Source organism: Rana temporaria, chromosome 9 (assembly GCF_905171775.1).
Source record: "Rana temporaria chromosome 9, aRanTem1.1, whole genome shotgun sequence".
NCBI lineage: Eukaryota > Metazoa > Chordata > Amphibia > Anura > Ranidae > Rana > Rana temporaria.
The window spans coordinates 110335781-110359993 of NC_053497.1; the positions used below are offsets into that span (position 1 = coordinate 110335781).

Genomic DNA, 24213 nt, shown 5'->3' on the forward strand with positions numbered 1-24213 from the left:
TTAACAATAGGAAATGTATCAAATAATTTAGTTGTTTGTTTTTCACATTTAATCCAACAATACAAATTTCTTCACATGAAGGGGGTATTTACCATCTCACAATGGCTTAATCTGCAGATGAATTTTTTTGTGCTCAGCCTGATGGGGAAATATTTATTTTTGCTCAATACTGCAGCAAATACAATATTAGGGTGAACCTAAGCTGGGCAAATTAAAATATTCGCTCAACTGCCCTCTTTGCCCAGCAGCTGTACAAACTCGCATTACCTTCACTCCCCTGTGACTCTCGTTAGAAACAAAGAAATACATAATTCCTCATATAGGACAGCGCTGGTGCTTGATAAACTGGTCCAGTGCCATCACAAAAAAAATAATAATCTGTCATTCACACAATGACACAGGAACTAATGCAGTCCTTTTAACAGGCAGATCATTTTTATACCGAACCATTGAAGAGGAGAATGCAATCTTTCCATAGCCTGAACACTGATATTACTACACATTGCTGTGTCTTTTGGGTACACCTTCACCAGTAGCGGCAGATCTGGACATGAAAAATGTGGATTTCGTTGATCACAGCTGTGATGCTTTCTATGTAAATCATCCATAAACAGAATATACAGTGTAGCACAAACTGTCCTCCTGTGGCATCTCTTAAGAAATCACAGTAGAGACTCAGTGGTCAGCTAAGTTCAGTGAATCTATCGGAACAGGCGATATGACCGTGGAAGGCGTCCATCTTTACTGGAGAGCGCGGTCTGGATCTGATCATAGTCTGGTAACTCTGATAGGTTACCTAATGCAGCCACCGCAGGCTTATTCCTCAGCATCTTTGTTGCTACTCTTTTGATGTCACTTGCTTTAATGTTGCCTGTAAAGTGGATTAAATGGTTAAAGTAACCCTTGAAAAGAACCAGCGTTATTACATTTACATGAGCTAAGGACCTCTGTAAACAAATAAATTAAAGAGCACTTCTAAAGATCTAATGCTATCAAGTAAGCACTGCCGGTGTAAGTCACAAGTTTGCCCAATTTTTTCTATTAATCACTTGATAACCACAATATGTAGATCAATGTTATCAGGCACCATTCATTCAGCTTGCTGAGAAAACAAATCGCTTGATTTTCCCCATCAACAGAGCCAGTGTTGATTGGGGAATCCCCCCCGCAGAGCCCTTGGGTTCTCCCAGCAGGGAGAACACCATGATCAATTGCGAGCGGCTAGCAATAATCTTATGTAAAATCCGACAGTCTGGTTGTACCGAAGTTGATCAACTTGGTATATTCAGCCTACCCATACATGGTTCGAATTTCGGCCGGTCCCTGCTAAACCAGCTAAGATTCAAACCATTTATAGCTGGCTTAAAAGGGATTATTGTATATAGGAAAAAAATATATATAGAATTTACAAACATGTTATACTTACCTGCTCTGTTGCTCTCCTCTTCTCGGGTCCCTCTTATGTGCCCCTGCCCCTTCCCTCCTGTTGAGTGCCCCCACAACAAGCAGCTTGCTATGGGGGCACCCAAGCCGAGTCACAGCTCCCTGTGTCCATTCAGACACAGAGCCCTGTCCCCTCTCTCCCGATTGGCTAGCTGACTTTGATAGCAGCAGGAGTCAATGGGGCCACTGCTGTGTCTCAGCCAATCAGGAGAGACCTCACGTAAGTGTTGGGGGGGGGGGGGTGTTATAATGCACACAGGCGGCTTTTTATCTTATTGCATTAGGGATTTAAAAAAAAAACTTCTGCCTTTACGATTCCTTAAAGATTACACTGTCACAGACCGCCACTAGTTTCAGTCTAACAATTAAAAAAACATTCAGCTTGTTTCCCTGTCATGTGATCAGCTGACAGCCAATCATGGTGATCACATGCAGGGTGGATATTTTTGTTTACCAACAAAACTCTCCAGCCAGCAGATTGCACTATGCGCTCACTATGAAGTAAGGTGCTACTGTGTACAATTTACTGGTCCGCCAGCAGATGGCACCATGTCTCACTGTCAGCTTGCCAAAGCTCAGTACAGCTTATTTTTTTACTGAGCTAAAATACAGCCCATTAATTGTAAGGTGCCTAGGCACACAAACGATTGTTTATGCACCTGTGTGCCTAGGCACCTTACAATTAATGGGCTGTATTTTAGCGCAGAAAATTAAGCTGTTGCAAGCTGCAGTGTGCAAGAGGCCTTATTGTTTACAATTTATTACTAAAATTACAGAGTTAACTAAAAATAAAAAAAAGTTTATCTGACTCTTCAAATTATAGCTCCCTATTTTTAGAACCTGAGAGGGTGCAGGTTCCCTTCTTACGCCTTCAAAAACATATCTAAGATTTTAACCACTTAAGCCCCGGACCAATATGCAGCCTAAAGACCCAAGGTGTTTTTACAGTTCGGGACTGCGTCGCTTTAACAGACAATTGCGCGGTCGTGCGACGTGGCTCCCAAACAAAATTGGCGTCCTTTTTTCCCCACAAATAGAGCTTTCTTTTGGTGGTATTTGATCACATCTGCGGTTTTTAGTTTTTGCGCTATAAACAAAAATAGAGCGACAATTTTGAAAAAAAAGCAATATTTTTTACTTTTTGCTGTAATAAATATCCCCCAAAAACATATATAAAAACATTTTTTTTCCTCAGTTTAGGCCGATACGTATTCTTCTACCTATTTTTAGTAAAAAAAATCGCAATAAGCGTTTATCGATTGGTTTGCGCAAAATTTATAGTGTTTACAAAATAGGGGATAGTTTTATTGCATTTTTATTTTTTATTTTTTTTTTACTACTAATGGCGGCGATCAGCAATTTTTTTCGTGACTGCGACATTATGGCGGACACTTCGGACAATTTTGACACATTTTTGGGACCATTGTCATTTTCACAGCAAAAAATGCATTTAAATTGCATTCTTTATTGTGAAAATGACAGTTGCAGTTTGGGAGTTAACCACAGGTGGCGCTGTAGGAGTTAGGGTGCACCTAGTATGTGTTTACAACTGTTTGGGGGTGTGGCTGTAGGAATGACGTCATCGATCGTGTCTTCCCTATAAAGGGAATGACGCGATCGATGCGCCGCCATAGTGAAGGACGGGGAAGCCGTGTTTACACACGGCTCTCCTCGTTCTTCAGCTCCGGGGAGCGATCGCGACGGAGCGGCTATAAACAAATAGCCGCGCCGTGGTCCCGGATCGCTCCCCGAGCGGACCCGACCTCCGCATGTAGCGGGGGGGGTCCCGATCGGACCCCCCACCCGCTAATAGGCGAGGACGTACCTATACGCCCATGTGCCTGTACGTGCCATATTGTGGACGTATATGTACATGGGCTGGTCCTTAAGTGGTTAAAGGACATGAAAGTACTACCCTTTGGCTCCTGTAAACCTGTCTTTATTTGTATCTTGAACAGAGTGCAGGCTGAATACCCTTGCTTTGCTCAGATGTGTATATTGTCTAATTCTGAGATCTTAAAGTTACCAGGCCTAGTGTAGGAGAAATGAAAGGTCTAGGCTTGGTGTTTCTAGCTGGGGAACAGATTACAATATAGAGTGTCTTAGGTTTTAGATAACTGATCAAAAGGACTGAAGCCATTTAATCCTGGTTAGAATTTAAAAGGCCCTGCATCTGGGAAGCAGTGTTTGTCTCTCCTATGAGATGGGGGCTGCTGTGCTCTTTGTCAGGTTAATGATGATGATTACTCCAGATACTTTATGAATTCAGGATGAGCAATGTGCTGTCACTGTACATCTATTACATCATTGGAACATATAAAACTACATTTTATTTTGGTTTGTCAGGAGATGAAAGCAGCATGACTGTGTTCCCAGAATCCATTGTTATTGGAAACATGGCGAGGATGCTGTGTACTCACATGACTACCATAATCTCCCCCACAAAATACTTACTAATAAGGCTACACAGTTCATGGGGGAGTTTCCGGGTGCCAGTTGCCAACACTTGTCTCCCAACATCCTCGAAAATCACAGGTCGAGATTCCAGGTTCATCATCAGCATCGATTTCAGCTGCGTCTTTGCTCGTTCCAGCTCCACCTGCTCGTGCCACAGCAAAAATTTAATGGGTGTGTTTTACAAAACTGAATACAAAGTGGGGGCTGCTTTGGCATCCCTCTATCTTGGTTGCAAGTACAAGTCATCCACAGTGTAACTCACAGCAGTCTTAGAACTGGAGCACACAGAGCGAAAAAAAAAAAAAAAGTATTGTTCGACAATAGAAACTGTCGAAGCCATTTGGTAAGTTAAAAAAAAACTGAGTGTGAGCTAAACCTCTTTATGAGCATTTTCTATACTATCTAGTGAAGGAACTGTGAAAAAAAATAAGAGGGCATCTACATTAAAAAACTGCAATTCAAACACATCAGAAACCCCACAACTTTGGAAATAACATCCCGGCATTTTCATAATGCACCAGTTGAGTTTGGCCCATAAACCAGTCTAAAGGAAGGACTGTATGAGCTCTAATATAGGACCAAATACTGAAAAACCTGCACATTTAAGCTGGATACTGATTGATTGACACCAAGGCCTGGTTCACACTAGGGTTGTCCCGATACCACTTTTTTAGGACCGAGTACAAGTACCGATACTTTTTTTCAAGTACTCGCTGATACCGATTACCGATGTCATGTGACAGTGGCACATGTGTCAGTATTTTATTTTTTTTTACAATTTTTTGTTATGTTTTTTTCTGATGCTTTCTTCTTTTTTTAAGGGGGGGGGAGTGGATGGTGTCAGTGTGTTTTTTATTTTTATTATTTTTTACAATTCATTTATTTATATTTATTGCAATTTTTTTTTTTTTTTAGCACTGTGGGGGGCATGGGTGAGATGTCAGGGGTCTTAACAGACCCCTGACATCTCACCTTTAAGACAGAGAAAGGGACTAAGGACACAGATTCCTCAGTCCCTTTCTCTGCAGCCTCAGCTAAAATCAATGGACAGGAGAGGCTCCTCTTCATTCATAAACTGAAGCATCGTAAACACAGGTTACGATGCTCAGTTATGTGAATGAACAGAGTCAGTGATCACTGATTATGTTCATTCAGAACAGGTAGGAGCCGGGTTTAGTGGCTCCTACCTCCGCTCTCCATCCTGATGAGGACAGAGGGAGTGGAGGAGGACATGGAGGGGAAACAGAGCACAGAGGGGGACAGCAGCAGGAGGAGGACACGCAGCATGGAGAGGGACACGCAGCATGGAGAGGGACACAGAGCATGGAGGACAGCAGGAAAATAGAGGGGGACACATAGCGCCGACAGCAGAATCACTAGGGGGGGGGAGCAGCATCACGGAAGGGCACACGGGACACAGAGCATGGAGGAGGACAGCAGGAGCACGGAGGGGGACACAGAGTGCGGACAGCAGCATCATTCGGGGGGAGAGCAGCATCGTCGAAGGAAACACGGGACACAGCGCAGGGAGGAGGGGGGGGGAGCAGCATACACCCGCCCTCGTAGCTCACAAACTCTATCCGCTCGCAAACTCTGCCTACTCTGCTCAAAACCTCCGCCCGCTGACCAAGTATCGGGTCAGGCATCGGGAGCATTTGTGCGAGTACAAGTACTTGCGCAAATGCTCTGTATCGGTACAACCCTAGTTCACACCTATGCATACTACATTCCCTTTACATGGTTTCCTATGGATGTGGAGCACATCTGTGCATTTTATGGAAAGGGCCAGGGACTTTTTTCTGGTTTTTGGTTCCATAGACTTCAATGAATGAAAAGAATGGATTGAAAAATGCAAAATACATCTGCAACATTCAAACTGCAACCTGTATAAGTGTGAATCAGGCCTGAAAACACTCTCACACTTTCAGACAATAGGCTGTGAAAGTGAGGACACAGAAATGTTTGCACTTATTAGGTCATTCTACATGATTTATATAGCATGTATGTAATTAATGAATAATGATTCCGTACAGACCTCCCCTACAGATCCTGCCATCAGTGCGAACTCCTGAGTGATAATCTCAACCATCTCTCTCACCTGCAGAGAAATAAAAAGGGCGCATTGTAAATAATACTACTAATAAAATAAATGATATTCTCAGAGACCCATAACAGAACACCAGGGAATAACTTAAGTGTCCTTAGAGCTGAACTGTAGTCAAACTTTTTATTATTGCTTTGCACAGTATGGGGAAAAGATTATGTTTTTTTTGCAATCGGTGACCCTACTAGAGAGATTTCCCCTCACTTCCTTTTAGAACAGGAAGTGAGATGAAATCTCTTCAATGGTGCCACAGACAAAAACAATTTTTTTTTATTATAGCGACACTGTTTTATTGTAGTTCATGCCTGTCTGTCCATGTGACAACTGCACATCTATTCATGTGGAGGTCACAAACACAGGTAGCGAAAATCTTCCCATAAGGGTCAAAGAAATAAAGGGTGTAGGTTGTAAGTTTACCATTTCATTTTTTTTCTGAAAGGCGAACAAATAATTGTTGAATTTTTATTTTATGGGATGGCAACGGAAGAGTGGTAACAAAACAATATCGGTTACAGAAGAAGTGAGACTATGGTGGGCAGCAACAACAGCAGAAGAATGAAGTTTAGGTATTTCTGATATCTGTCCCCCCCCCCCCCCCCAACATATATCTTATTTTTAAAAACATTATTTTGTGGAGTTAATTATCATGTAATTGTAGTAATTTACAGAAATGGTCTGATTTTAAACTTGTATGAGTTTTGTAAAGTTGCCCAATCTCATTAGTAAAATTCATTATTTTAAAACCAAATATACACACAACCAGAAAGCCAAATACTTCCTGAAAATCTGATTTGGAATGATAAATAACTGTTGGTACTGGGTCAGGACGCACCTGGCGGGGGTTTGCGCTGGCGTGAATACACAGAAGTCCAGTATCCTCATAGCTGTGGTGGTAAGCTGTGGCGTTGTACATCCAGTGGTGCCTGTAACATCATATGACATCAATCATGACCAATCTCAAATTCACATTTTCAAGAGGAACTCTGCAAGAGAGCCTAAGCCAGCTGCTCTCACCCCCTCCACAGCCCAGTGCTCCAGAGGAGAGCAGACAGCCAGGGACTGACAGTCACAGCTCTCTGCTCAGAGCGGGGGAGGACTGAGCGATCAGCAGTCTTTGATCGCTCAGTTCTCGGAGCCGGTGCCTTGTCGAGCTGGTTCCTCCATCGATATGGTTCCTGCCTCGACTGCGCAGGCGCAGTAGGAGGCCACTGAAATCTCCGAGCCTCAACAGCCGATTGTCAGCTTAGACAAGCTCGCTCCCGCACGGCACTTTATAGTACACGCCGCTCTACACAGTAAGGGGCGGATGTGATATTGAGCAGTGCTTTTTTGATAGCAAGGGGCTGTATCACATCCGCCCCTTGCTGTAAAGAGCGGCATGGATAACCAATCAAAAAAACACTGGTCAATACCACATCCGCCCCTTGCTGTGTAGAGCAGCGTGTATAGAGTGTATAATCAGCCATTCGGGAGCGAGCGCGTCTACAGCTGATGAAAAGCTGTTCCCGCTCGGAGGTTTCCGTTGGCTCGGTAACCATATCGATGGTAGGAACCAGCTCGCCAGAAAACCGGCATGGGACAGATACAGCATACAGCTAGGCGAGTATACTTTTTTTTTTTTTTTTACAAAGTCCATACTTCTATTAAGACTCACCGCTGCTCTTCAAGGTCACCTGCACCTGGCCACCCCACAGACTCACCTGTTGAGGACATTGAGGTAGAGTCTGGTGAACATTCCTTTCCCTGGTCCACCAGCTGAGAATGAACCGCCACCTCCCATCATCATGTTCAACACTGCAAATGGGATAAAGTCATCTTCCTGTCACAAAAACAGAGTTACAATCAGATTGTCTCATATATGAAAAGTGTCCTCCATACAAGGTACATAGCAGCCAACCCCTATTTTATTTACAATCTATTGCTGGAAAATGCACATTTCATCTGATTGGTGGCTGTGGGGGACACAAACAGTTCTTATTACTAACACTGAGCAATACGGCCAAATAACACCGGCATATTTTGTGTTACAAGCATTGTATTCCCAGCACAGATGCGCATACATAAAATACCCTGAGATTAGTAAGGAGTGACATAGAACAGCAGAAGTGATACAATACCAGAAAGGAGCAGCTCTCCAGGCCAATCATAATGTGCGTCAGGTTAGGGATTGGGGTGGGGCCCAGACTCACGTCCGACATGTCTTTCTCCACCTGACAGACAAAAAACATTGCAGGATTTATTTCACCCACAATAGCGGTTGTACTTTTTCATGCCAACATTTCACTCTGACAGCGTATATTTTAGATTAAATCATTAAAACAAAGAATTGTACCACTTTTGGACAGTCAACAAAAGAGGGGTACAACTAGGGTTGCCACCTCATCCCTTTAAACCTGAACAACTATGAATTACACAGGTTCTGTGGCCAATTTAATGCAGATAAGGCACTGTGGTTTCAATTACTACCTTGCGTGCGCGGGAGCCACCACTAATGGCACGATCGCCGTTAGAAGAGGCATGCTCAGTGCGCGCCGTAGACATCAGCGCCTGTCTTTTGCAAATATCCCCTAAACCGTGTAGGTTTAGGGGATATTTCTTGTACCTACAGGTAAGCCTTAATCTAGGCTTACCGGTGGATAAAAGTGGTCTGTAAGGGGTTACAACCACTTTACTAAGCCACAGAACCTGTGTAATTAATATGTTGGGTTTTAAAGGGATGAGGTGACAACCCTAGGTACAACAGATACAAGATGCTCATTTCACTAATCCCATAGCAGATAAATACTGAAGCGGGTGGATGCTGCTGAAAAAGCTTATGATTTTGTTCCTGCCATTAAAAAGGTGTCTAGGATGTTTGCATCTAACAAATAAAGAAACTCATCTTTGGCATACATCAGTTGCATGAGCTTTTCCACATTTCTCTATTACTTTAGCTGATTAAAGATTATTTAATAACCATAAAAGAAAATAATTCTGACTTTGAACAGATAATGTTTTAAAATATTTGTATCTCCTTTACCTTGACAATCCCTCCGGTATACTGGGCTATGGAGCGGTCCACACTGCGGGGTTTGCCAGATGCCCAAACAGGCTCCATTCCTTGCAGGTATTTATTGGCACATTCCAGCAACTGTTCATGTTCTATGCCCACTCCTGCCAGCACCATCCTCTCCGGGGTGTAGTAATTGTGCATGTAGGCATGTAGTGTCTTCCGATCTATCTTGTCAATGTTCTCCACAGGGCAGGAACGAGGGAGACCCACTGTGTTGTCTCTGAAGGCTGCCTGTCCAAAGATCAGCAAAGAAAGCCCATCATATTACCAGAAACAGCAAGCAAAAAAGAGAATTATGTAAAATATGTCTGTGCAAGAATATACAGTATGTTGCTCTGCCTTTACCTGGAGCAGGTATTGTGATATTCATAGAGAATGCTTAGTGGAGTTCTTCCCTAAAGGGAGCCTGTCACGCAGTAAAATACTTGTGTGATGCGAATCTAATGAAAGCTGTCATTCCTAAACTCAGACGCCTCATAAGTGTTCCAGGCCAATGAAGATTAAACAGTACATGGAGCCATCTTCCTGATCCTCACACATTGCATCAATATGGGAATGCCTGCTGCCAGCAGAACCGAATCTCACAAGATTTGCTTTTATACATTGATTCTTTAATTCCAGCCCACCTACCGCATGAATCATCTCAGTCAGCAAAGGCTCCGGGTCTGGCCTCATATTGAGGTCCTCTAACTCAAATCGCACCGCCATTCTCGTCATCTCCAGTTCCTTATCTGTAACAGACCAAAACAATATCAACGAGTGTGAACTTCCTTATGGAATAGGTGAAGGTAGGTACTCTTTCTTGGATTTGTGTATGTAAAACGAACATACAGAACAAGTATTTGATACACTGACGATTTTGAAGGTTTTCCTACTTAAAGGAACACTAAAGGTTCGTTTTTTATTAGATCAATTGATTGCTGTGAGCTAGAGCATTTAAATATCATGTACCTCGTTTTTCCTTTTGACCTCCAAAATACAGCAATCCAGCTTTGAAAATGCCATTTCCTGTCTCTCCTCTTCTTGCTTTCCACCAGCATCTGAGCCGTTTTGCATGGTGGAAAGCAGAATGTGCTCACCCCCTCCCTATGACTACAGCCCTGTATGAAGATGCTCTCTTATCCCTCACAGGCATGGAGGCCAAGCCTAATGGGAACTGTAGTTCCCATTAGGCCGTGATGTAGAAAGAATGAATGCGCACCGCAAACCAGTGAGTCAGTGATAATAATAATTCAGGAGTGACGGAGGTGAATAAAACAGCTCGATTTCAACAGGTATCAAACTAGTTATAATGCAAAACATTACTTTTTACTTAATCAGCTACTGTCAGACTTTAATTTAAGAGGAAAATATTTTTGTCTTTACAACCCCTTTAAAGATAAAAAAATAAAATGGGTAATAACGCTGCTAAATAGTATGAGATTTAATACAGTAGTCCATCAATAAGTCCTTGAAGTGGACACACAGTATATGTGTAGGGGGAGAGATAAAGTTGGGGGAGACCTGTACAGATTACTTTAGCAGTCCAAAACAACCTTGGCAGACTCCAGATATGCAAATGAGAAGAGAAACACACACATGTGCCTCTAGGTTAGAACTGTAAACATTTTAATAAGATACAGGTGCATTAGCCACTTACATAGAGGTTAGGGAAGTAAGGCACGAGTCCATCTACACTGGCGTGGCGTTCACTGCAGAGCGGCGTTCTGAAGAGCTGATTTTTCTGCCTGTGGGGGGAAATCCTAGCCAGCAGGATCTCTGGGACCAAGGCGATGAAACCGAGGCTTGAATCAGGCAGATAGTGAGGGCTGGAAAGGGGCGCTGGGCGCGATTATGTCACTGGTGGGTTGCAACTGCATTTCGGAGCATGTGCACTGGTAGATGGAACTCAGAGCGCGCTCCTTTGTCAAGCTCTTGAGTTCCAGTGAATGCCACGCCAGTGTGGATGGACTCATGCCTTACTTCCTTAACCTCCATGTAAGTGGATAATGCACCTGTATCTCATTAAAACATTTACAGTTCTAACCTGTTTCTCTTCTCATTTCCTACTTACAAAGCATGAGGTCTGTATTTTTATCATAGGTACTCTTCAACTGAGACATGGAATCTAAAACAAAAATCAAGAAAATCATATTGTACGATTTTTAAATAATTTATTTGCATTTTATTGCATGACATAAGTATTTGATGACCTACCAACCAGTAAGAATTCCGACTCTCACAGACCAGTTATTTTTCTTTAAGAAGCCCTCCTGTTCTCCACTCATTACCTGCACCGGTTTGAACTTGTTACCTGTATAAAAAACACCTGTCCACACACTCAAACAGACTCCAACCTCTGCACAATGGCCAAGACCAGAGAGCTGTGTAAGGACATCGGGGATAAAATTGTAGACCCACACAAGGCTGGGATGGGCTACAGGACAATAGGCAAGCAGCTTGCTGAGAAGACAACAACTGTTGGTGCAATTAGAAAATAGAAGAAGTTCAAGATGACAGTCAAATCTCCCTCAGTCTGGGGGTCTATGCAAGATCTTACCTCGTTGGGCATCAATGATCATGAGGAAGATGAGGGATCAGCCCAGAACTACACGGCAGGACCTGGTCAATGACCTGAAGAGAGCTGGGACCACAGTCTCAAAGAAAACCACTAGCAACACACTACGCCGTCATGGATTAAAATCCTGCAGCGCACGCGTCAATGACCATCTGGATGATCCAGAGCAGGAATGGGAGAAGGTCATGTGGTCTGATGAGACAAAAATAGAGCTTTTTGGTCTAAACTCCATTTACCGTGTTTGGAGGAAGAAGGATGAGTACAACCCCAAAAACACCATCTCAACCATGAAGCATGGAGGTGGAAACATGGTTCTTTGGGGATACTTTTCTGCAAAGGGGACAGGGCGACCGCACCGTATTGAGGGGAGGATGGATGGGGCCATGTATTGCGAGATCTTGGCCAACACCCACCCTCCCTCAGTAAGAGCATTGAAGATGGGTCGTGGTTGGGTCTTCCAGGATGACAACGACCCGAAACACACAGCCAGGGCAACTAAGGAGTGGCTCCGTAAGAAGCATCTCAAGGTCCTGGAGTGGCCTAGCCAGTCTCCAGGCCTGAACCCAAGAGAAAATCTTTGGAGGGAGCTGAAAATCCGTATTGCCTGTGTGGAGGAGTGGGCCAAAATCCCTGCTGCAGTGTGTTCAAACCTAGTCAAGAAATACAGGAAACATATGATCTCTGTAATTGCAAACAAAAGTTTCTGTACCAAGTTCTGCTTTTCTGATGTATCAAATACTTATGTCATGCAATAAAATGCAAATTAATTACCTAAAAATCATACAATGTGATTTTCTGGATTTTTGGTTTTACAGACCTCTACATGCTTTGTAAGTAGGTAAACCTTCAAAATTGGCAGTGTATCAAATACTTGTTCTCCCCACTATAGGACATTATCCGTAGCATGCGACAGCAAGAAGAGGACCCAGCTTACCAGACAGCTTTGGCTGCAGAACAACCTCTGACAGCAGACTGACCACCGTGTCCAGGCCCTTGACATCTGCAGAAACTGCATACATAGTAGTGTCCCTGGAAGAGAAGGACAAGTACAGAATCAATAACTGTACATGCAATATGTCAAGTGGGAAGGGAAGAGGGATTTTAACGGTGCAATAGGAACAAATAGTCCAAAAAGTAAACTATAGCAATACACATATGGATGAGTCGTAACATTTTAGGGCATATCTGAAAGCTTGCTCACCCCGAGATAGACTCCACCAGAGACAACCACTGCCAAGTACCGGAATTTGGTATTGGTTATCTCTGGTGGAGTCTATCGCGGGGTGAGCAAGCTTTCATTTAGTATTGCTATAGTTTACTTTTTGGACTATTTGTTTATTCATGTCTTCTGTTTCTACAGTTTTTCCTGATATAAATCGATTTACTTTGCACATTCTCTGAAGCAGGAATACAGCGAAACATGTCGGGATAATGTGCAAGTTTTCTTCTTTTCAACCAACATGCCTGTTTTGACCACCATTTAAATGAATCACTGCTTTATTTTTTGAGAATGATTTATGTTTTTTAACTTTATACCTATTAAAAAATGTTTTTTTTTATAATGTGGTTACAATCTTCTCTCATCATTATTCGTTCCTATTGCACCGTTAAAATCCCTCTTCCCTTCCCACTTGACATACTAACTTATTAGGATATGGTGCCAATTTTACTGGGTGTTTCAGCATCAATCAGACACAACCTATATGATGTACAATAGTTTCCAAAAGAATCTTGCAGCCGTTTCAACATTTCAAAGAAGGCTAGTCACTAATTCACCATTTGCACATTAATCACGCCAATAAACGTCGGCAGAGCAGCACGGCTGGGCATAAGCACGTACAGGTACGTTGCTCTTTAAAAGCCCAGACGTGTGTCGCACGCCGCCGGTGCGCTCGCGACCCGGTCCTGAGCTCCGTGACTGCGCCCGCGGCACACACAGACCCGATCGCTGGTGTCTGGCGATCAGGTCACAGAGCTGAAGAACGGGGAGAGGTAAGTGTAAACTAGTGTGAGTGTCACTAATCGTCTGGTTTCCGGTCATAGGGAACGACGATCAGTGATGTCACACGCCAAGCTGCGCCCCCACACAGTAGTAATCACTCCCTAGGAAACACTTAACCCCTTCAGCGCCCCCTACAGGTTAACCCCTTCACTGCCAGTGTCATTTTCACAGTAATCGGTGCTTTTTTATAGCACTGATCGCTGTAAAAATTACAATGGTGTCAAAAGTGTCCGACATAATGTCGCAGTCACGATAAAAATCGCTGATCGCCGCCATAACTAGTAAAAAAAAAAAAATTATTAATAAAAATGGCAAAAAAAAAAACGATCCCCTATTTTGTAGACGCTATAACTTCTGCGCAAACCAATCAATAAACGCTTATTGCCATTTTTTTTTTTCAAAAATATGTAGAAGAATACGTATCGGCCTGAACTGAGGATTTATTTTTTTATTATATATATATATATATATATATATATATATATATATATATATATATATATTTTTGGGGGGGATATTTATTATAGCAAAAAGTAAAAAATATTGCATTTTTTTTTCAAATTTGTCACTCTATTTTTGTTTATAGCGCAAAAAATAAAAACCGCAGAGGTGATCAAATACCACCAAAAGAAAGCTCTATTTGTTGGAAAAAAAGGACGTCATTTTTGTTTGGGAGCCACGTCGCACGACCACGCAATTGTCAGTTGAAGCGACGCAGTGCCGAATCGCAAAAAGGGGCCTGGTTCTACAAAATGGTCCGGGGCTTAAGTGGTTAAAGAGACCCGTTTCTTTACTTATCCTTAATTATTTAGCAAATAAATTATTAATATATAAAACAGAACTCAAAATCATATATATATAGCTTGCTGTATTACCTTCCCATCTCAGAAAGTAAAAGTTATTTTCTTGACTGAAGGTCTGCTTTAACTGGACTAAGATAATATAGTATATTGTATATATGATCTTAGTCCAGTTAAAGCAGACTTTTCCTTTCTGAGATGGAAAGGTAATACAGAAATCTGTGTAAATGCTGCTGTTACATACTATTACATAGCTTAAAATATACCCCCTGCATGCTGCTATACACCATTACATAATTCTAGCAAAATTTTGCATAAAAACAGGTATTCCTGGTTCACATATATAGCAACACATGCCCTCTGGTGTCGCCCTCTGGCTGTATGGCATTGTAAGGCTGTGGGAATCATATGACTGGCTGGGCAAAAAGTCAACCGATCTAACTTACGCCAATTTAATTTACATTTGTGAGTTGACGAGTCTCCCTTTCTGGTGCAGCTACTGCAGTTAGCTGAAAGCCACAAGGCAGAAAAATATTTCAATTATCAGTATATCTCGTTTTCCTCTGACTATGTCTAATGGCTGCCCTGAGGACTAGAATTCAGTCAGAAAACATAAATATATCAGGATCAATTTATTAAATATGTCAGCGGGTGCAAATTTTTAAAATTTTAAATTCTGTAATGTTTGAAAGAATGTCCCTTCAAAACGGCGATAGCTAGTCCTTACCTGGATGTCTGACAGTCACATATACCGCCATGTTTTTCCAGAGTAAGAAGGATCTCATCTTTACTGCTGAACTGGGCTGTAGACTGCAAGAGAGAGAAAAATAACCTCACTGCTACTCAAGAGACATGTGGCCTTATTTAAATGGCCAATCAACACAGAAATAATTTTATTTAAAGCAGAACTGGAACTAAACTGTATCTGAGCACCACAAACTGAAAACTCTATTTCATTCATTTTTGATATTCACAGCAAAGTCATCTATCCATCTATGTCTAAGTGCTTTTTTTTTCCCATTACTGAGAAACCACTTCCCTAGCATATCTAGCTGTGGCCATCTTGAATAAGGGCAGATTCATGTGGCATTTACTTCCTGAAATTCATCCTCATCTCAGGCATGCAGACAGGACGGTGTGTGTATTTAAAAAAAACACTCCTCCAGAAAAAAAAAATGACCATGAAGATTCCTGGGATGTAGAACATAATTTTGGCCTAGGCCACAAACCAGGAAGCAACTTAAAGAGGGAGAAAACTTCCCTCCAGAGTAAATTTACCTACAGGTAAGCCTATGAGACTTACCTATAGGTACTGTAAATCTCTCCTAAATGTGCACTGTTTAGGAGATATTTACTTTAGATGCAGTCGGTGACATCACTGGTGCATGTGCATATAGCCAAAGCCTGTGAACCCGGGAAAAAGACCGGGTGAAGATAGAAGCGCCTTTAGCAGTGACAGTGCGTCGCTGGAGGACTTTAACTGCCCAGGGCCTGATTTTTTTTTGGGATGCGCTTTAAGATATGCAAGTAAAAAAAGTTTAAAATAAGTAAATATAATATACCCTCCTATATATTAACTAATGCTACCAGAATTAACAATAGTTAGTGTTGATTAAGAAACTTTATTCTACTGTGGGTATTGGATTGGTGTACATTGAGGTTTTCCTTTTTTCTTCTCTCTGTTGGTCGAACTGGATGGACTTGTGTCTTTTTTCAACACGATTTTAACCCGCCCTACTTGTTTGTGCCCCTCCTCTCTGCTGCCCCCCTGAAAGTTTGACCCCCTAGGAGTTTTGCCCCCCTTCTATTACTTCCCCTGCCGCCGAAGCGATTTGTGCATGAGCAGTGGAGACCCGGCGGCAAGGCTTCACTGCCAGTTTCTCTTACAATGAATGGCGGCAGCAGCACCCGAGAACCGATTGAAAAATCAGCTGGGGTGCCGACCTTGCAGGATCCCTGGACAGGTAGGTGTTCTAATATTAAAAGTCAGCTCCGCTTTAACTATCTAAGAGGAGAATCACTTGCTGGGATCTTATGTAGGTCGTGAATTCCAAGACAACCCCACCCTGAGGCGTAAGGCTAGACAGATATTAAGCTAATTAGAAACAGGACAATTTCTTATACGAACAGTCGGAAAGCCTAATATCGGCAGTGGTAAATATACAAAGCCTGGGACATGGGGTGTCAGTGTAAAATAAACACAGTGCAGAACCTAGTCAAACTGCTAACAAACTTCATGCAGCACAATTCATTTTAGGTGGAGGACCTGTAGAAAATTTCACACAAGGCTTCAATGGTAAAAGGTGATACTTACAGAGAAGGCAAGTTTCTCCAGAAAGTGAGAGATGCCACTTAAATATTTGGTCTCATACCTGGAGCCTGAATTTATTAGAACTGCAAGAGAAAAAAACATAATTGTTTATTTAGGATCTGTTCACATCAAAAGGCTTTGCACTGCATTGGACAGCCTTCATTCAACCCAGCCGACAGCGAAGACAAAGCAATTTGCCTTGTGTGCTATGTAATCAGGACATGCGCTGCATTTTCACCACATTGCCCTGCAGTGCAAAAAGGGGTAATGAAATGATAAAATGTCATTTTGCAATGTTAATAAAGATCGTAATGCGTTGTAATCAGCACTGCTTCCTTCACAGCGCACCCTAGTGGTCACATTATAACCTGGCTGCTGGTGTGAACGGGACCTTAATGATCCAATTTTTTCTGCTAAAATCTGTTTTAACTGTAAAGCACCAAATACATTTCCTAAACACTCTAACAAATTCTGCACCATTATTTGTATTTTGCTACGCTTGTCCATCAGATTTGCCCATCACAGCCAAGAAGAAACCTTCTGGCCAACCTGTCATTACTTCTCCACCATAGTTCTTGCTAGAATTATAATAGGATTATTTGCAAAGGTGTTTCATATACAGTCACGGGCCAGAAAAAACAAAACCCCTGTTGGCTTTTGCATCTTAACACTTAGGCTTTGATATCAGTCACAGATCATGGTAGTCACTTCACAAGGTTACCATCGCATCTTAGTGATCCAGGTGACCATAGATAGCTTAGCCTAATCATGGGTGACTGTGGTCTTCTAAAGATCCCAGATACAGGAATAATTGTTTACTCTTTGCCGTTTAAGCTTGGTGGATAAAGGGTGTACAGGCGGGTACCTCCACATCTGCTGCATTAGGGGAGTTCTCTGATGCTGCACATCTGAGGAATCCTATGGAGGTGGATAGAGTGGCAACCTCAGCCTGGACTCTGACCAGGCCACGCCACCCTCAGGGGTCACCCCTTTCCTTTCTGAGCCAGGAATAATTACACCAGATGTCTCCCAGACACTGACAGATCAGAAATGATGTTCAACCCAAAATATCTATACTGTATTGTATATGACAGCCTACCTATGTATAGCTGAGGTACCCTGCATGTCTGTCTGCTTACATGGCCCCCATGGAGAATAGCGCGATACATTCTGTGTAACATTACTGGTCTCTATACCTCACACATGCATTGTTGTGTTTATCATTGTTCTGTGGAATGATATTATTCTGTAAGTTCCCTGCACAAACAATGGTTCCATATTAAAAATAAAGAAAAAACTGCGCTAGTTCAGAAACGAAATGTCTAGCTGCTACATACAAACAAACAAAGCCAGCAAGAATAGTAAACAAAAAATGTAGCGCTAAAAACCAAAAACTCCAGAGTATGTGATACCATGTGAGGTGACAAGGTTCGTATGAAAGTGCATATACATAAACCACTGACATATAAATGTAAATAGCTCAAACAGTGCTTGATGCAAAAGAAAAAGTCTATATTACAAAGTAGAAACAATCAATTGAGTGATGAGTGCAGGGAAAACAGATGAGCTGCTATCCGTTGATTGGGATACAACAGGTGCACAAGTTGTCTGTAGCACTCTATGAGGATCACAATCACATCAAGGTAGGTAGTGGATGAAATACGCTTACCGGATGGGTTGGACTCTACTACTGTACAGCAAAGAGTAAGCCAGACATAGTGGTCTTTGGAAACCGGGACCACTCAAACCGGAATGGGACCATAAGCGAGACTGGAACTCCAAATTGACATGGACAGCAGGAACCAGCAGAGCTTGAATGGTGTGTTGGATCAATACCACGAGCTTTGAATAATCCTTAGACCATCAGTCAGGAGATGCAAGGCAGGATGTTGCTAAAGCTCTCAGGAAACCATGGAGTGGATGATATAAAAATGGAAAAAGAACTCCAATAGTGCAGGTCAATTAAAACCAATGAGGTTTATTTGTAAAAAGTCATGGGTAAATATGACAAGGATAAAAAGTGATCACGTACAGAGAATGGCAATGTGGGGTGCTCAATAGCAATACCCGACGCGTTTCGGCTAAGTAAGCCTTCAACAGGGGCTTACTTAGCCGAAACGCGTCGGGTATTCATACGAACCTTGTCACCTCACATGGTATCACATACTCTGGAGTTTTTGGTTTTTAGCGCTACATTTTTTGTTGCATCAAGCACTGTTTGAGCTATTTACATTTATATGTCAGTGGTTTATGTATATGCACTTTCATACGAACCTTGTCACCTCACATGGTATCACATACTCTGGAGTTTTTGGTTTTTAGCGCTACATTTTTTGTTTACTAATGGTTCCATATTGACTTATAAAATCTTCACATAGAAGACATTTTGATAGGATTCCTAGTTCATTCATTCTTGCTAAATACCCCCCCCCCCCCCAAGTGGCACCAACCATTTCAAGAGACTCAGACCTTCCCATCAGGCACCGACAGCTCTACTGTTATGGGGAGGATCAGCCCTTCTTACCTGGCACTGACAACTCTACTGTCTTGGGAGGTTCAGATGTTCTCACCAGGCATTGACAACTCTACCATTTTGGGGAGGCTCAGACCATCAAACCCACCTGGCACCAACAGCTCTACTGTTTTGAGAAGGCTCAGATCTTCACATCTGGCTCTGACAAATCTAATATTTTGGGAAGACTTAGACCTTCCTGCCTGCATGAACAACTCTACTATTTTAGGAAGGCTCAGACCTTCCCATCTGACACCAACAATGCTGTATTTTTGGGGTGGTCCAAACAACCTCACCTGGCTGACAAAAACAATTCTATTGTTTTAACCACTTGAGATCCGAGCTATAGACAAAAGACGTCCACAGCGCGGCTCTCAAGTGCCAAGTGGACGTCTTTAGACGTCCCTTTATGTGCATGGGGCGCGCAGCGGGTAAACACTGTCCCGGCGCATCGGCGAAGAGCCGATGCGTGTACCTGGTGGCCGTGATGTCCGCCGGGTACACGCGATCGTCGGTAACACAGCAGGGACGTGGTGCTCTGTGTGTAAACACAGAGCTCCACGTCCTGTCAGAGGAGAGGAGACCAATCTGTGTCCCTTGTATATAGGGACACAGCATCGGTCACCTCCCCCAGTCACCCCCCTCCCCCCACAGTTAGAACACACCCAGGATACACATTTAACCCCTTCCTCACCCCCTAGTGTCCTTCCCTGCCAGTCACATTTATACAGTAATTAGTGCATTTTTATAGCACTGATCGCTGTATAAATGTGAATGGTCCCAAATTTGTGTCAAAAGTGTCACTGATCGCTGTATAAATGTGAATGGTCCTAAATTTGTGTCAAAAGTGTCCGATACGTCCGCCGCAATATCGCAGTCTCAATAAAAAAAAAAAAATCGCAGATCGCCGCCATTACTAGTAAAAAAAAAAAATCATAATTTTGTTCCCCATTTTGTAGGCGCAAACCAGTGGCTTATTGCGATTTTTTTTTTTTTATATAAAAATACGTCGAAAAATACGTATCGGCCTTAACTGAGAAAATTAAAAAAAAAAAAAAAAAAATTGGGATATTTATTATAGCAACAAGTAAAAAAAATATATATATTTTTTAAATTGTCGCTCTTTTTTTGTTTAAAGCGCAAAAAATAAAAACCGCAGAGGTGATCAAATACCACCAAAATAAAGCTCTATTTGTGGGGAAAAAAGGACGTACTTTTGTTTGGGAGCCATGTCGCACGACCGCGCAAATGTCAGTTAAAGCGACGCAGTGCCGGAAGCTGAAATTTCGCCTGGGCACGAAGGGGGTTTATGTGCCCAGTAAGCAAGTGGTTAGGAAAGCTCAGACCTTTCCACCTGCCACTGAAAACTCTAACATGTTGGGGAGGTCCAGACCTTCCCACTGCACTGCAACAATTCAAATGTTTTGGGAAGGCTCAGACCTTCCCAACTAAGGATGAGCTCTGGCGGGTTCGCATTGAACATGTGCAGAGCCCACCAGGAAGTGTGCATGGCGCTGTGCTAATCACAGCCAGGGAGACATTGTCCCGATGCTCGGCTGCAGGGATCGTGAAATGTCTCCCTGGCTGTTATTAGCGCAGCGCCGTGCACACTTCCTGGCGGCTCTGCACATGTTCAATGCGAACACGCCAGAGCTCATCCTTATTCCCAACCAACAACTCTACTTTTTTGGAGAGAACTCTTCACTTCACATTTTTCCAACCTGAAGAGACAACTCTACCATTTCAGGGAGACCTTCCCACTACTGTTTTGGGGAGGCTCAGACCCCCTCATCTGTCACTGACAACTGGGAAGGGAGGTCAAGACATTTCCATCTGGCATTGACAGCTCTACTGTCTAATGCCCTGTACACACGATCGGAATTTCCGATGGAAAAAGTCAGACGGAATTTTTTCATCGGATATTCAGACCGTGTGTATGCCCCACCAGACTTTTTTCATTGGAAATTCCGACGGAGTTAGAAAGAGAACATGTTTTCTTTTTTTCCACCGGGAAAAAATTCCATCGGAAATTTTGTTCGTCTGTATCGAACTCCAACGGAGAAAAAAAAACATGTATGCTCGGAAGCATTGAACTTCATTTTTCTCGGCTTGTCGTAGTGTTGTACGTCACAGCGTTTTTGACGGTTGGAATTTGGTGTGTCCGTGTGTATGCAAGGCAGCTTGAATGGAATTCTGTCGGAAAAACCCGTCAAAGTTTATTCTGACAGAAACTCTGATCGTGTGTACAGGGCATTAGGGTTGCTCTCATCCCCTTTCCTGGCACAAACTACTCCTAGCCTATTTCACTGTCTTTGAGGCCCCGTACACACGACCGAACATGTCCGCTGAAACTGGTCCGCTGACCAGTTTCAGCGGACATGTTCGGTCGTCTGTACGTCCGACCGGACAATTTTCCGGCGGATCGGACAGGTTTCCAGCGGACAAATGTTTCTTAACATGCTAAGAAACATGTCCGCTGGAAGCCTGTCCGTCGGACATGTTCGGTCGTCTGTACAGACTCACCGGACAGGTCTGATCGGCCGCCATCCCTCGCATGCGTTGAAGTGATTTGATGCATGCGTGGAAGCATTGAACTTCCAGGGCCGCGCACATAGCCGCGCCAACGGTGCGGCCACGTCACCGCGTATCGTGTACGCATGGATTTCTGTTTGATGGTGTGTACAACCATCACAGAAATCTCCGGGCGGACATGTCCGATGAAAACGGTCCGGCGGACCGTTTTCAGCGGACAGTCCGTCCATGTGTACGAGGCCTTAGATAACAGTTCTAATCCATGCATTCTTAATAATCACTTTTGTTACAGGCAATGTGTTCTCATTTTTCCGGCCAGCACTTGAATACATAGGTAGCTTCTGTAAGAACAGAAAAGTTAGTAGTGTTGCATCACTTGGCTATTAATAGGATTTATCTTTACTTCTTCCCTCCATAGCACCTATAATAATTATAAAATTAATATATATCTAGCAGCACACTTGTTCAACTTACGCCCAACAGTACAAAACTGTCCAAATTTGTTTTGTGAAGCCACGCGAAGCCCATTGTCCAGAGTGGTTATATTTGTTTCACACTTTTCCTGCCCATCCACTGTTGCGAAGACCGGCTTGGGTACGCCAGGTAAGGGAGCGGTGAGGGGAATGCTGGGATAGGATCCACCACTACTGTACCTCCTGTAGGCCGGCAGCCCATATCTGAAAGAAACCACAGAGTGATGATGTATGGAGGACAGGGAGAGGGGTGACACATGGTGACAATATATAGAGGACAAGGAGAGGGGTCACAAACAGTACCAACATATACAAAACAGGAACTGAGGTCACACACGGGGACAGCATGTACAGGACATGGAATGGGGTCACACATAGGGACAACTTATATAGGACAGAAAGAGAGGTCACACCGGGACAGCATGTACAGGACATGGAATGGGGTCACACATAGGGACAACATATATAGGACAGAAAGAGAGGTCACACACAGTGTCAATATATACAGGAAATGGAATGGGGTCACACATGGTAACGGCATATACAGGACAGGTAGTGGGGTCAAACGTAATAATAATAAGAGCATAGTATACAGGGTATTGGGGAGCATCTTTATAGGTTCTGGGTAATTCACCATAGCAGTCCAATTTTGTTTTTAAATAGTTTTTAATTGGTTGTAAACCTCAGACATGAAATCTGAACAAAGCACATATTTGTATAGTGTTTACTTGTGTCTCCCTAAAGCACAAGTGTCATTTCTCTCTGCTATCTGCATAAGTCACTTCTGACAAATTTTCCTGACACCAAGCAATAAAAGAGGTGATGGGGAGGGAGCTTCAGCACAAAACCTATGATTGACAGCCTCAGCTCTGTTCCTTTGTGCTGTGTGAAGGGGTGTGTCTCTTACCTCCAATCAATTCTCAGATCTCTTGTACAGTGTGTAAATGCAGCTCCCTGCCCCCTGCTTTATATATATTTTAGCAGAGACCCTAGGGAATAAAATGGCAATTGCTGCAATATTTTATGTCACACTGTATTTGCATAGGGGTCTTTCAAATGCAATTTTTGAGAGAAAAATACACTTCAATGAATAAAAAAACAAACAGTAAAGTTAGCCACATTTTTTTTTTGTTTAATGTGAAAGATGATGTTACGCCGCGAGAATCATGAGAGAATCGTGATCTATGTTCTAAGCAAATGAAAAACGCGATTCTCAATTTAGCCAGAATCGTGCAGCTCTAGAGATTGTATAATTATTTCCCCCCTCCCCCCTTCTATTGGTTGAACTAGATGGACTTGTGTTCTTTTTCCACCAGACTAACTATGTAACATCGCTTAAAGGGGTGTTCCAGTCATTTTTAATGTTTATTAAAAGTCAGCAGCTACAAAAAGTGTAGCTGCTGGCTTTTAATAAACATACACTTACCTGCTCCACGTTCCAGCGAAGCGCCGGCCGGGGCTCCGCTCCTCTCCTGCCGGCGTCTTCATTTTAAGTGTGGGCACCAGGCCGTGACAGCTTTCGGCTTCACGGCCCGGCACCCACTGCGCATGAGCGAGCGGCGCTGCGCCATCCGATTGGACAGGCGATCGCCTGGGACCTGTCATGTGCCCCAGGCGATCGCCTACAGGGAGGGGCTGCCAAAATGCGATATGACGTATCGCCTTAGCAGCCCCTCGGCGGAAGGTGGAAGTGGGACAGGAAGTCCCACTCCTCCTGGAGCCCTCACTCCCCCCCCAAAAAAATTACATGCCAAATGTGGCATGCAAGGGGACGAGGAGTGGATTAAGAAGGAAATAGTAGTACTCTTGCGCTATCTGTACTGGACACCGGGGAGCACTGCTGCAATCACCTTAAAGTCTGCCTTACACATCAAAAAATGCAAATATGGAAAGTGATGGTGAAGCGCTGTGAACTAATAATAGAAGGGGGATCTCAATACCTAACAAGTAGGTAACCCATAAAGTGAAAT

At 43.1% G+C, this 24213-nt stretch overlaps 1 protein-coding gene across 1 annotated transcript in view; it reads right to left on the reverse strand.

Annotated features, from left to right (window-relative positions):
• The window catches only part of PMPCA (peptidase, mitochondrial processing subunit alpha), a 26479-nt gene continuing 2266 nt past the window's right edge, over positions 1-24213 (reverse strand). The window contains exons 2-13 of the mRNA XM_040324117.1: positions 22245-22447; positions 16730-16809; positions 15143-15225; positions 12548-12642; positions 9687-9787; positions 9024-9287; positions 8122-8214; positions 7705-7823; positions 6837-6927; positions 5936-5998; positions 3898-4042; positions 1-871 (exon numbers count right to left, since the gene is read on the reverse strand). Coding sequence (XP_040180051.1) covers positions 702-871; positions 3898-4042; positions 5936-5998; positions 6837-6927; positions 7705-7823; positions 8122-8214; positions 9024-9287; positions 9687-9787; positions 12548-12642; positions 15143-15225; positions 16730-16809; positions 22245-22447 — 1507 coding nt within the window. The 3' untranslated portion in view covers positions 1-701. The remainder of the gene's footprint in view (positions 872-3897; positions 4043-5935; positions 5999-6836; positions 6928-7704; positions 7824-8121; positions 8215-9023; positions 9288-9686; positions 9788-12547; positions 12643-15142; positions 15226-16729; positions 16810-22244; positions 22448-24213) is intronic.